Genomic DNA, 15,119 nt, shown 5'->3' with positions numbered 1-15,119 from the left:
AAAAGAAAAATATTAATTGTTAATTCATTTCAACTAAATAATGTCCATTAAGGACATCTGCACATTTTGTTTTTGTGATTTCCTGTAAAAATCATATATCTGCATTTTGTACTTTAAGTTTCTTAGACTTTCCTTGAGGGTTGTGAAGGGGACCAAAGAGAACACTCCTGGAGTAAAAACAATAACTTTTTCTTTTTTCTCAGGTGGGAACTGTAACCAAGACCATGTACTCATGGTATCAAAATTCACAGAATCAAACATCAAATGCTGATTTTATCCTTGTGGGGCTCTTTGGTGAAGCCAGACACTCCATCCTCCTCTACACTGTGGTCTTCATCTTCTTCTTGATGGCCCTAGCTGGGAACACCCTCCTCCTCATCCTGATCCATGTGGAGCCCCGCCTGCACACCCCCATGTACTTCTTCATTAGCCAGCTCTCCCTCATGGACCTTATGTACATATCTGTGACTGTGCCCAAGATGCTCATGAGCCAGGTGACAGGAGGTCAGACAATTTCTCCCTCAGGTTGTGGGATCCAGATGTTCTCCTATCTGACTCTCGCTGGAGCAAAGTCTTTCCTCCTCTCCACCATGGCCTATGACCCATATGTTGCCATTTGCAGACCCCTCCATTACCCCCTGCTGAAGAATCAGAGGGTCTGTGAATGTCTTGTATCTGGATGCTGGTTTCTAGGAATGGTTGATGGTTTTTTACTCACCCCCATCACTATGAGCTTCCCCTTTTGTCACTCCAGAAAAATCCTGAGCTTTTTCTGTGAGGCTCCTGCCTTGCTGAAGCTCTCTTGTTCTGACATCTCCCTCTACAAGATGCTCATGTACCTGTGCTGTGTTCTTATGCTTCTCATCCCCACCATGGTAATCTCAAGTTCTGCACCTCATACATAGAATTAATTCGGCCAAGGGCCACAGGAAGGCCTTTGCCACCTGCTCCTCCCACATAATTGTAGTGCTTCTCTTCTTTGGTGCTGGCATCTACACCTATATGCCTCCTGGTTCTTACCATACAGTTGAGAAGGACATGATAGTCTCAGCCTTTTACACAATCATCACCCCTGTACTGAACCCTGTCATTTACAGCCTCCACAATAAAGATGTCACAGGGGCTCTGAGAAGCAGGATGTGATCAGTGCTGAGGATTAGAAGCACTGCCTTATTCTTTTATATTATTTATCTCCTCCCTATTTTTCCTCTTCTGAGTCCAGTCATAATTTTCTTTTGTCTTATGCATGTGGAATTTCTTCTCCATCTTGTTTACACATCATAATTTATTTCCTTATATTTAATGATCTTATAATGTGAGGTGATAGTTGACATAAAGGAAAGTACAGACAGTGCCATTTATTTTATTTCTAATCCCAGGTTTATTGATCATGTTAGTATGAGATATGAGTGTGGGAGTCTTAATCTTAAATGTGACTTATTGAGAAGAGTTTATATTTCAGCATAATAGTGGAGGAACTATTGGTGGTTTTCTTGCTTTTCAATAATTTTTAACTCATAGTTCATATGTGGCAACTACCAAGTTTCAATCAGTGTTATTAAATCACAGTGAGAACAAATGAGTGCATTTTTCCCAAGTGTTGAAAGTGACATTCATAGTGTGAATACTAATGTTTTCAATAACTATTTGACTATCAAAACTACTTGGACCAAATACCAATTCAAATTTAAAGTCCAGAGAAAAAATAGATCCATCTAAGTTCAAAGGTCATACATGTACAAATAAAAGTGACTTCATGCTTAGTTTCTTTATGCCTTAATTTGTTGTAGAAAATGGTCTATCATATTTGGATTAATTTAGGAGTCTTTGAGAAGGGTGAAAATTTAGGAAAGCCTGATATCATAAGATTTTTCCTTTTGAAATTGGGGATTCAACAAAAAGTTTATGGATTATCACCAGCTTTTACTTTTTTCACTGTATAGCATGCTACAAAGATAATGTCTGTGAATCTAGTAGTAGCCTTAAGGCGTTACTATATACATGAACAAAATAATTATAGAATTTGTGGAAGGTAAGAAATTAGAAAAAGTACATTTGCTCTGATTAATGTGCAAAAAGGAGATTTTAATTCTAAATTGTTGAGTCTCTACACTTGCAACAGAATACTGATCTTACCATCAAAGGGCAAATACCAGGTGTCTCAATTCTTGCTGCATGTAAATAAAATGAAAACTTCTTTACCAGGCACATCAACTGAAGATTTTCGCTCTTATTTATGATTCAGTGCACAAAGGGAATGTGTCTGAATTTGGAACTAACTCCAATAGTAAAGAAAAAAAAGCACTACCTGAAAATGAGACATTTTTAGAGGTTGATATAATTTTAGATTTCAAAATTTCTGTGATTAAGTAAATGAAAGAAGCGAAACTGACCAAATAGTTTGTATACAAAAGTCTAATTAAGTAATGTTATTTATCCTTATTATTAACCCTTTGATATCATTAGCTAAGTCTTACATATTATTTTTCCATTGGTTTTGTTTGATCTTAATTAGTGAGTTACCAGTTTGTCATTCAGGAACACAAAGTGCAAAGAAAACTAAAATCTTGATTTTTTTCCTTTTTTTTTTTTTTTTTGCTTTTTAGGACCACACCTACAGCATTGCCATGGTCACAACAATGCTAGATCTGAGCCTCATCTGGGACATACACCACCTTTCATGGCAGTGCTGGATCTTTAGCCATTGTGATTAGATGGGGTAAAGTGAAAATTATTAGTCGAGTTTAGTTTAGGATTTGCCTCTTTAGTTTTCAAGAGTTGTGTGACATTTCTGAGTCTGCTAAAGCCCTCAGAATTGCCTAACACCTCTTATAAATTAAAAAAGTGAAACTTACTATTTAAGATCCACCAGGAATACATAGAAAGCCCATGGTGCCTGTTCCAACTGTGAGTTCTCTTCCCACTTCTGTATTTTCTATACTCCTTGTTTGTAGTAAATGAGTGATTGTGTAGGGTGAATGAGTGATTGTGCAGGGTTAGGGAGAAATCTAGCTAAATTCTAGTTTTGTTACTCCATAGCTCCAATGATCAAATTATCCCCACCCCCACTTTGGTTTCTCTACCGGTTAAGCAGAACTAGCAACATGAACATCATCATGAGGCTTTGAGTATTAAATGAATTTAATTCACTTGTCCAGTTCTGGGATTGGTCTTGGAAGGGTATAGATAACTGTTGCCCCCTCACAAGTGTGAGTGGATAATGGTGGCTTTGCCCATGACTCTGTCCCTGTGTGTCTTCTCTGCTTCTTTATGGATGTGAGGAGGTCTGTGTAGACTCTGTCACATGAGAGGAGCTCATCAGCTCTCTGTTGAATTAAAGAACAGTATTTTCAGACAGGACAGTTTCATGTAAGTATGTGATCAAACTGTGTAAAACATCTTTTTCTCACAAATATATTATTTATCCAACATCTATATTATTAATTTTTTAATTGTTATTTCCCCAATACATTTTTTTCTACTGTACAGCATGGTGACCCAGTTACACATACATGTACACATTATTTTTTCTCCCCTTATCATGCTCCATCATAAGTGACTAAACATAGTTCTCAGTGCTACACAGCAGGATCTCATCGCTAATCTATTCCAAAAGCAATAGTTTGCATCTATTAACCCCAAGCACCCCATCCATCCCACTCCCTCCCCCTCCCCCTTGGCAAACACAAGTCTATTCAATTTAATATAAATATCATCTGCTTATCAAACTCTTTGAAAATGCAAATATTCCTAGATTTTTGTATCATCAATCATTTATTCAATCATTATAGATTTCCTTCTCTTCCACAGATGCTGTGCAGTTCGTGAGGGACACAACAGTGGCCAGAATAGAATCCTTTACCTCAAGGAGTTTGTTTACTAGTGGCGGAGAGAGCTGTGCAGACATGAGATCACAGTCATAATACTATGAAATAACTCCACTCAAAGAGCCTGGTAGCATCTAGAAGGAAACACCAGAGCAGTGATCTTAAAGGAAGATTATAAACATGTAAAGAGATTCAAAAACATTTCAAATAGAGGCTCATTATGTGAACAAATGTGAGTATAAAAGCAGCAGTAGAGATTTCAGGAAGCTATAAATACCAAATTGAGTATACATGTAGTCTATAATGAACAGGGAAGCTGTAAGTACATATTTTTTATATGTTGCAATATTTTATTTGAATACTATAGATTATATACATATATATAATTTCTTATTCAATTTTCAATTACTCTAAACCTCGAGTAAACAATATACAATAAACTTGCTCATTAATAATTCATTTTATTAAATTAAATTTATATTAAGTAGATTAATAAATGAACACTAATTTTATAATATTTACTCAAGAATTAGAGTGATTAGAGATTGCAGGAGGGAAAAGATAGAGGTGATCTCATAGAAAGTGGCTGTATGTTCTCAACGGTCAGGTGTGGGGATACCCTACTTTCATAAACAACCATTTGAAAGATTTTTGAAAGATCTTCCTAAAAATCTCTTCCAATTTTTCTTCCTTTTAATGTTTCAACCTGACATCTGTTTGAGAAATATTATATTTTTATCAAAAACTAAAGAAAACCATCCTAATCTCTGGAAATCTGTATTCTTCCAATCTATTGCATAATTCTTATAATAAAAATTTAGTGTGAAAAATAAAATTGAAAAGGTGCAGACTGTGGTTTCCAGGGCGAGGTGGAAGGAAGTGGGATGGATGGGGAGTTAGGGGCTGGTGGATGCAAACCATTACTTTTGGAATGGATGGGCAGTGGAGTTGTACTCTACAGCACAGGGAACTGTGTGTAATTGGGTCACTTTGCTGTACAAAAGAAATTGAAGAAACATTGCAAATAAAGCATGCCTTAATAAAAAAAAAGTGCAGGTTATGGAATGTTTGGAAAGGGACCATCTATTCCCCATCTCCCAGTAGAAGAAGAAATTTTCTGGTGCCTGGAAGCCCTCACTCTCTTTATTCAACACCTTTTTCTGCTGCAAGATAGCCACTGTCCTGGATTTTATAAAAATGATTTTCTTGTTTTCATTTATAGATTTATTACCTGTTTTTATATACCTAAAATGAAAATTGATTTTCTTTGTATATGAATGGATCATGTTGTTTATACTTTTGTGATTTTAGAATTGCTTACTCTTACATTTTAAAAATGTATCCAAGTTGTTGCATCATGAATTAATTCATTTTCTTTGCCTCAGAGGATTTAGTTTTCTGACTATACTATAATTTATTTATGCAATCTGTTGATCATTACACATGTGTTCAGTGTATAGCCATTACAAAGAAGACTGCCAGGCACATTTCTGTATATATACCCTAGTAGTATGACTTCTTATTATCTAATAGTCAATAAACACTTCACGGAATCAATAAGTATCATATAGTTTTCTGGCATCTCAAGTGATATCTTTGTTTTCATTGCTAATAATGGTTATTTGTGTCTTTTATCTCTTGATCATTTTCAGCAGTTTATCAATATTATTCATCTTTTCAAAAAACTGTCATCTAGCTTTGATGATGCTCCCTACTGTATATTTTGTTTCTATACTCTCCTTGGTTTTCATTTGATGTTATTTTATATATTTTAAAAGGATGATTAAGTCACTGATTTTAAATTTAAAAAAAGTTTAATATACATATATATGCCTCTAAATTTCCTCTCACCTGATGTCTTTGAAGTATCTTTTGATATGTGAATGTTTTTATTTGACTCAAATATTATTCAGAATAATATTTTATAATCTACAAACATATTAGACATTCCTATTTTTGTTGTTGTTTTGTTGGTTTTAAGGTCACACCTGTGGCATTTGGAAGTTCCTGGGATAGGGAATTGAAGCTGGAGCTGCAGGCCTACACCTCAAGCACAGCAACACCATATCGAAGTCACATTTGTGACCTACTCTGCAGCTTGTGGCAATTCCAGATCCTTTATCAACTCCAAAATCAGAGATTGAACTTGCATCCTCAAGGACACTATGTAGGCTCTTAAGACTTTGAACCACAGCAGAAATTCCCATTCTTATCTTTTAATTAAATTCTGAATTTGAAAAATGTGCAAAGATTTAAAAACATTCTAAAATGTTTTGCACCTTAATTTATGGCCCATATGTGATCCATTTTGTGAACATTCTATATGTTCCTTTGTTGTTTAATGTAGTGTTTTTCCTATATTTATTAGAAATTGTGCTCTTCATAGTTTGTTAATCTTCATATATTTCTTCTGGCATTTGTATAGAAGGAAATACATTATGATTTCTTTCTGCTACTTTTTTCTCTTCTTAGTTTATATTTGATGTGGTTTGATGTGCTTTTGGTATATTGCATTAGATTTAGTCTTTCAATATTTTATGTTTAATGATGGTCTTTGTATTTATTAATTCATTTTTCTAATTTTTTCTGATCAATCAACTTTCTTCAGGTTAAGATATTTTATATTCTTTTTTTTACTTCAGAATCTCTCTATACTACATAAAGTACAGCTAGGATTCTATGATACATAAACCCCATTTTTTCACTACAAACTCATGTGCTATTCCTGTCAGATATTTTTATGTCTTTCCTTCTTAACAGGCACATGATCTGTATAGGCATTTTTATAAAAATATGTAGTTAACCAACAGGTTCATGAAATTATATTCAACATCACCAATCATCAAGAAAATGTAAATCAAATTTATAGTTGGTTTCTACCTCACAACAAGCAGAATGGTTTTAAAAAGACAACAAACAACAACTATTGGTGAAGAGTTGGAGAAAAGGCAATGCTCATGCACTAAGGTGGGAAATTAATTGGTACATACGATATAGAAAATAGTTCTTCCCTCTCCCTCTTGGTAACCACTAATTTGTTCTCTATATCTGTGAGTCAGTTTCCATTGTGTGATATACATTCATTTGTATTATTTTTTAGAGGCCACAAAGCATTGATAACATAGAGGTTTTTTGATCTTTTTCTGTTTAAATTATTTCACTAAACATAATATTTTCTAGGTCCATCCACATTATAACAAATGTCAGAATTTCATTTTTATATGGTTGTGTAATTGTCCATTACAGATAGATGGATAGATAGATAGATAGATAGATATAGATGTAGTGATACATATACAGATAGATACATAATAGATAGATAGATAGATTGCATACTATCTAAGGCAGTCTACAGATTCAATTAAATCCCTATCAAAGTCTCAATGATGTTCTTCACAGAACTAGAACAAAAAATAAAATTTGTGTGGAAACACAAAGACCCCAAATAACTAAAATAGTCTTGAGAAAGAACAAAGCTGGAGGACTAAATCTCCATGATTTCAGACTGTTCTACAAAGCTACATTAGTCAAAACAGTGTGGTAATTGCACAGAAGCAGACTCACAGATCAATAGAATAGAATAGAGAGCCTAAAAATTAATTCATACACTAATAGTTAATCCACAACAAAAGATGCAAGACTATACATAGAAAAAAAACTATCTCTTCAATAAGAGGTTCTTGGAAAACTGGACAGATAAATAAATGTGTAGGAATAAAACTGGAGTGTTCTATAACACCATATACAACAATAAACTCAAAATGGATTAAAAACCTAAGTGTAAGACCAAATACCATAAAATTCTCAAAAGAAAACATAGGCAGAAGACACTTTGACATAACTCATAGCAATATTTTTTTAATCTGTCTCCTCAAACAAAAGAAGTAAATTATGCAAATGAGACAATTAAATGTATAAGATTTTGCACAACAAAGGAAAGAAACAATTGACAAAATAAGACAACCTACTGAATGGGAAAAATATTTGCCAATCATATGATTTCATATTCAACACATACGAACAGCTCAATTAAAAAAAAAGCCCAAAGAAACATTGGTCAGAAGAATTGAATAGACATTTTTCCGGAGGACATTCAGTCATTAAATATCTGGGAAGGGATTTTTAAGCAGAAGGAAAAAAAAGAATAGTCCCTAAAACAGAAAACCACTTTCCATATTTGATCAGCTGCAAGAAACTCTGTGTTCCCAGATGTGGTGAGAAAGTTGGATACACATAGAAAATGAGGTTAGGCATAAACACAGGAGACAAGTCTTCCAGGATCCTAAGGGACTTTGGAAGGACCTGGAATGATCGCAACATCAAGATGAGGCACAAAATCAAAATAAAAACTTAAGAGAAAAATAGGACCAATCACAAAATTACTATTCTTAATATATTAACCCTTTTATATTTTTAAAGAAAAAATTCAATATGAAAATGGGCAAAGGATATAAACACATTTTACATAAACATATATAGTAGTATGAACATTTTAGTAATAAAGAAAGTCAGTTTAAGCAATGCTGTGCCTGCCAAACCGACTAGGAAAGAAAAACAGAATAATGCTACTTCAGTTGACATTTGACACTGTAGCATATTTGAAGATGCTTTTAGAAAAGCAACTCAGGGTTCTGTATGAAAAAACTTGAAATGTTTTATATTATCTGGTAAATAATCTTTGGGAAAATTACATTCAGATAATACTTTCTATATGAGCATTTTTATTACAATACAGCTTATAATTTGGAAATGTGAATGCAATGCAATTATTCAATATTATGAGTATTATAATTAATGAATAATTTGAGAGAATATTAAATATTAAACATTAAAGCGTGACTGGACACTCATTATTTAGTGTCTAGTCACAGCTAACACAGTTTGAATTGAAGGGATTTAATGCAGGAGATTGATTGCAGGGACGCTGGTGGGCTGAAGTGAAAGCTAAGGAAGAAGGAAAGGGAGTACTGTCCCCAAAGGAACAGGAGTCCTAACCAAACGCTGGAGCCCCATGTACTTCTCACTACTGAGCTGATGGAGATATTGCATCCTGGGGCTCCTGCTGGGGATCATTCCCTTCTGCAACAGAGAGCTACAGCTGCCAGAGAACTTCACTAGAAGCAAGAAAAAAAGATGCAGTTTCTATCTTTTCCCCATTATACAGTGCCTTCCAGGGCTGGCACTCTCTGAGTCTTACGGAAATTAGATGACAAAAGGGTTAGGGCAAACCATCTGTGGGCTGAAACTCTGGAGGACACAGTAGGTCCCAGCCCGCAGGTGTGGGCCTTAGAAATAGAAATCACTGTCTAGAAAAGAATGCCATGGAAACTGATCAAAACAGTTTGAGAACACATATGTAGGAAAAAATTTCAGAGGAATTTGCCTGCAAGTTCCATGAGGATGAAGTCTATTTTGTTCCCTTGTTTGTCATAGTTGTTTGGTATGTGGTATACACTTTGAAAATATGTGTAGTCTATGGTAAATATCACTGCTAGTATGTGCTTTTTTTCTGGTAGCGTAGATTATGGCCCATTGAAATGTTTTCTTTTTAATGTTTTCTTTTTAATGTTTTCTTTTTAATGTTTTCTTTCTTTATATTTTTCTATAAATAAAATGATGACATTCAAATTTAAAAAATACACTAGTATGCAATGCAACATTAAAGCAACACAGATTGCAACTGAGTTACAAAAGAAAGGGCACAATCAGTAAAATGTTAAAGAGTACTCCAGCTGATAAAAACATCAGTTTTGTCTCAACCACAATACTTATTATTGGTTTTCTCTTTGACACATCAATTAGACTATGAGTTTCAGAGTCTGTATCTGTGAAATATGAGACATACATCAATACTTCACAAAATATTCTTAAAGATTAAATGAGGAGATAGATATATATAAGCACATAAGAAAATATTTTTTCATGTGAAAAGGATAAGGCTATATGTAAGCTAATATCTATTTCATAGATAAGAATGTATTAAGATTTGAGATGATTGTTAATATTGGTTAATATTTCTAATTTAATAATAAAAGGAGATAAAAATCCAAAAGTTGCAACAGAGACATCTATTCCTTATTTTTAGATCTCTTAATTTCATTTTTCTTCCAAGTCCTAGAGGGGATTTATTAACAGATAACTATCAACCACTCCCCTAATGAGTGTAATAAAACCAGGGATGATGTCACTCTCCTATATTTCTTTATACAGGCAACTCTGACTATTTTCCAATAGTTTATCTAGATGAGGATTTCAGCATCATCTGATATTGAGGTCGGTCAGATAGCAAGGCAGAACTAACTACAGGATCAAAGTGTAATTATTATTATTTTTTGGCTTGTTCTTCTGTCATGTTCTATTAATTCTTAATCATATATCTTTATTTTTTCCCTATCATCCATTTCTATGGAGAGAAGCATATGTGTTTTTTTTCTATTGAATCTTTTATATATCATTTATTTACCGCAACATATTAGGATATTCATTTTAATTTCCAATTTACATAGACAAAAGAATCTTTATTCTGCCAGCATATTGTAGGATGAGTTTGTTTGATTGAGACTGAAATTAAAAGGAAGGAAAGGGACTAAACTTACTTTGTGTGGTGATTATTTCTGGAAGTTAGAACACTGAAATAAATATATCAATCATATTTTTGTTTCCCAGATGAAGTCAAGAGTAGGTGGCTGGTACCAAAATTTTAGACTATGGAGGGAAGACTGGGTCCTAAACTTAGGCTGTGGTACAAGCTCTGTGTCCCAACACCTGAGCTAGGATGTGAATCTAGGCAGAATTATTTAATCTGTAAAAGGACAAAGTAAAGTATGTAAGTACCTTATATGCTTTTGAGGAGCTAAAATATGTATAGCAATAAAACAATTGCCAGGAGGCTGCCAGCATCATATACGATTTTATATTATTCTGTCACTATTGTTAATAATTCCTCAAGTTAAATATGCACTAATTTTGAACTCTGGCAATTAGATAGAGAAGAGCAAGAGTAGAGGCAAGCCAAGTGGCTTGTGTGGTATAGGTAGAATTCTCTTGTCTGTCTGGTGTCCTCAGAAGTCTGTCTAGTGTGGCTTGGTAACAGTGGCTCCCATTTATCAAAGTGCAACAGAGATTTGCCCAGTGCCTCTCACTCATACTCCTGTTCTCCCTTCATTTGTTCAGCAAACAGCTCTGAGGGTTTCACATTCCTGGTTACTGCTCTGGTCCTTGCTCCACTTTGACCATAAATAGAGTTTCCTCCACAGGTACATTTTGTATTTATTGTACATTTTTTAAATGTTGCACAGAGCTGAGTTTTCATCTGCAAATGTAGGTAGAATTCAACAGAAATATTATATTTTTAATGCAATGTGTCACAGCTTTGTTAGATATTTATATTAAGGCATTAACTTCATTTTCAGTGTTGTCTACTGACTTATCACCCCAGAATTTGGCACTGTTAATAAATTGAATATTTCAATTAGTCTCTAGGATCATTATAAGAGTAGAAAACATATTTGAAACTTGGAAATTCTTCTTGAACTATTCCTGCATCATAAACACTTCTAAGCTCTTCCACAGAAGGGAAGCCAATATTCTCTTCCTATTGGTAAGTTCTTATAAAATTTAATATTGAACATGTCATAAGTTGAAAAATTACAATGATTTAATATTCCTAAAATAAATTGTAGAATAAGTTATTACTGATTCACTTAAGAAAGGAGAGTTGTATTTTGCCTTCTATTTTTCTTTCTTATTTGTTTTTTTTTAATTTTTTTTGTTGTTGGTTTTTGTTGTTTTGCCATTTCTTGGGCCGTTCCCACAGAATATGGAGATTCCCAGGCTAGGGGTCCAATCGGAGCTGTAGCTGCCAGCCTACGCCAGAGCCACAGCAACACGGGATCCGAGCCGTGTCTGCAACCTACACCACAGCTCACGGCAATGCTGGATCCTTAACCCACTGAGCAAGGCCAGGGATTGAACCCGCAACCTCATGGTTTCTAGTTGGATTCTTTAACCACTGAGCCACAACGGGGAACTCCTCTTTCTTATTTGTTTTGCATCTCTTTTAAAATTATAATTTTAATCACTTCTATACAATATTTCAGTCTATACAATAGACTGACTATGACTTCCTTCAGTGCAACCAACTTTAATTTTTCTTTGATTTGTCTTTAGTGGCCAACAAAGATATAGTCTGTGAGCAGCAAGCGAAAAGACAAAACATTAAATTGGAGGCAGGATCATCTCATTGTTGTTAAATTTTACTCTCTGCACCTCTGTTTCCATGAGAAACTGATTACTATAAACAATCAACTGCAAAATGACAAACTTGTCTTGTAAATCACCTTTAATTAATTAATTTTTTGGATGTTTAATTTCCTTTTATTTCATTTTTAAAGTTTGAAGTATAGTTGATTTACAATATTACAATAATCTCACACTTAAGTGATTCAGTTATAAAAGTAGATACATATCCATTCTTATTCAGAATTGGTGGTGACATCTTAAATGCTAATTCTTTTCCTTGATATTTAGAATGAATTGAGGATCTATAAGGAGATAAATATGCTGATGCATGTACTAGACTAGATGTGATTCTCCATAAAGCTCTGTTTAGCTAGGGTTAAAATAAGAAATATATATTCTATATATATTTATAGTTATATGTCCATGTTTTATAAATATATGCTTATATAGAGCCTGTCCATTTTTATAGAAATTCTTAGACTATATGCATTGTAGTCTTAGATATGGAAATTATGAAATCCAAATTTATATAAGTATGAATATATACATATTAAATCTGAAAGCAATACATCTCATATGATAAAACAATTACAGTAACAGTGATCACTTACATAGAATTCTGCTTAATTACTGCAGTTATTAGAACTTTAAGCTAACAATATATGTGCTTATGCATGCGTAACTGGTAATGTTCTAAGAACGTTCATATTTTGTCTCATATAATACTAACAATATCAGAGGTCAAACATTATTATACTTTTTTAAAAGTAAGAGTGGAGAGAAGAATGGTGGATAAAGGATAATTTGGACCCATAACTACAGCGAATTTGTAGAGTGAACTCCTCAATCACTGCACTTGGGATATCCAAAGGGTTAGTAATTGTTGAGCATTCAACCTGCTCCTGTGGCTTGTTGGTTCCCTGCACACAGCCACAGAGCCTCACACACAGTCTGAACCTACAGGCAAAGTGTGTTCATACCTTTGGTATGGATTTTCCCCAAATTATGTTTTTTACTTTCTAATTTATTCCTATCTGGAATACATTTCCAACAATTCTTAAAATCCTATTGGGGTCTTAAAACAGGGAGGTTGATTAAATTCTGAATTCTATAACAAAAATTATAGAAATAAGGGCATTGATTTACCTTTCAATAATTTAGTTTTGTGTTTGTGATTCTGAAAATTTCTATACTTGATAAAAAAAAATCTTCAGGAAATATAATGACCTTGTACTTTGGCAAAATTAACTATTAGAAAACAACTCTTTGGATCCACTATTATGAATTACCTGTGTTCTAGTAAATTTTTTGTATTACAGACATCTTTTAATCTTCACATTTAAAGTCCCAGAGCATTCCCTTTTATTAGCATAATAGGAATATTGTGCATGTACACACACACACACACGCGTGCGTGCATGCGCGTGAGCTCCAGATGATCATATTCCATGAGTGATTTGTTAATCCAAAAGCTCTCCTTGCTGATCTAGGTGAAACATCATGGGCAACTCCACCTGGTTGGCCAACCGCACTGGGCAAATAGATTTCATCCTACTGGGACTCTGCAGTCAATCGAAGCACCCAATGCTCCTTTGTGCAGTCATTTTTGTGATTTTCCTGATGGCCTTGTCTGGGAATAGCATCTTGATCCTTCTGATTCATTCTACTGCCCATCTCCACACCCCCATGTACTTTTTCATCAGCCAGTTGTCTCTCATGGATGTGATGTACATTTCTGTCACTGTGCCCAAGATGCTCATGGACCAGGTCATGGGCATGAATAAGATCTCAGCCCCTGAATGTGGAATGCAGATGTTTCTCTACTTGACACTTGGAGGTTCAGAATTTTTCCTTCTGGCTGCTATGGCCTATGACCGCTATGTGGCCATATGCCATCCACTCCACTATTCTATTCTCATGAATCATAAGGTATTGGTCCTCTTGGTGTCTTGTTGCTGGTTCCTGGGATCAATGGATGGCTTTATGCTCACACCCATCACCATGACTTTCCCCTTTTGCAGATCCTGGGAAATCCATCATTTCTTCTGTGAGGTCCCTGCTGTAATGAAGCTTTCCTGTTCAGACACATCCCTCTTTGAGACACTCATGTACATATGCTGTGTCCTCATGCTCCTCATCCCTTTCACAATAATTTCAAGCTCCTATTATTTCATCCTCCTCACCATCCACAGAATGAACTCAGCAGAGGGCCGGAAGAAGGCCTTCACCACATGTTCTTCCCACATGACCATAGTTATTCTCTTCTATGGGGCTCCTGTCTACACCTACATGCTCCCTAGCTCCTACCACACCCCTGGGAAGGACATGGTTGTATCTGTCTTTTACACCATACTCACTCCTTTGATAAACCCTTTGATATATAGCCTTAGGAATAAGGATGTCACAGGGGCACTAAGCAAAATGTTTAATGTGGAATCTCCCAGAAAACTGTAAATTAAATCTTTTTGTACTAGTTGTTTATTTTCCTTCATTCTACATATCAAAAATGTATAGTCTTATGCCAGTGTTATTCTTTGGATTCTCATTACAATGGTATATTTTCCCACATTTATCCCTTCTGGTAGGTGCTTCCTTTTACTGGAAAGTTCTTCAGTTTTATATTCCTGCCTTCAAATTATTTTTTTCCTACCATTTACTTTTTTATTTATTTATTTTTATTTATTTTTTATTTATTTTTTCCACTTTATAGCATAGGGGCCTAGTTACACATACATGTGTACATAATTTTTCCTCCAATTGTTGTGTTGCAATGTAAGTATCTACACATAGTTTTCAGTGCTGCACAGCAGGATCTCATTGTAAATCCTTCCAAAAGCAATAGTTTGCATCCATTAACCCCAAGCTCCCAATCCACCCCACTCCCTCCCCTTCCCCCTGGGCAACCACAAGTCTATTCTCCAAGTCCATGATCTTTTCTGTGGAAAGGTTCATTTGTGCTGCACACTAGATATAAGTAATATCATATGGTATTTGTCTTTCTCTTTCTGACTTATTTCACTCAGTATGAGAGCCTCTAGTTCCATCCATGTT

At 34.7% G+C, this 15,119-nt stretch overlaps 2 protein-coding genes across 2 annotated transcripts; both read left to right on the top strand.

Annotated features, from left to right (window-relative positions):
* Positions 1-224: 224 nt before the first annotated feature.
* On the top strand, positions 225-1,143 carry LOC125124185 (olfactory receptor 2T3-like). The gene is given in 2 exon segments (XM_047774335.1): positions 225-886; positions 888-1,143. Coding segments are annotated over 2 exon segments (918 nt in total).
* A 12,425-nt stretch (positions 1,144-13,568) lies between these two features.
* Positions 13,569-14,522, top strand: LOC125124561 (olfactory receptor 2T29-like). Its single transcript, XM_047774632.1, has one exon. It carries the CDS (start codon positions 13,569-13,571, stop codon positions 14,520-14,522), a length of 954 nt encoding a protein of 317 aa, XP_047630588.1.
* Positions 14,523-15,119: the final 597 nt, after the last annotated feature.

This window comes from Phacochoerus africanus, chromosome 4 (genome assembly GCF_016906955.1).
Source record: "Phacochoerus africanus isolate WHEZ1 chromosome 4, ROS_Pafr_v1, whole genome shotgun sequence".
NCBI lineage: Eukaryota > Metazoa > Chordata > Mammalia > Artiodactyla > Suidae > Phacochoerus > Phacochoerus africanus.
Note: the sequence above shows the minus strand (reverse complement) of the source record. Positions and strands in the feature narration are given on the sequence as shown.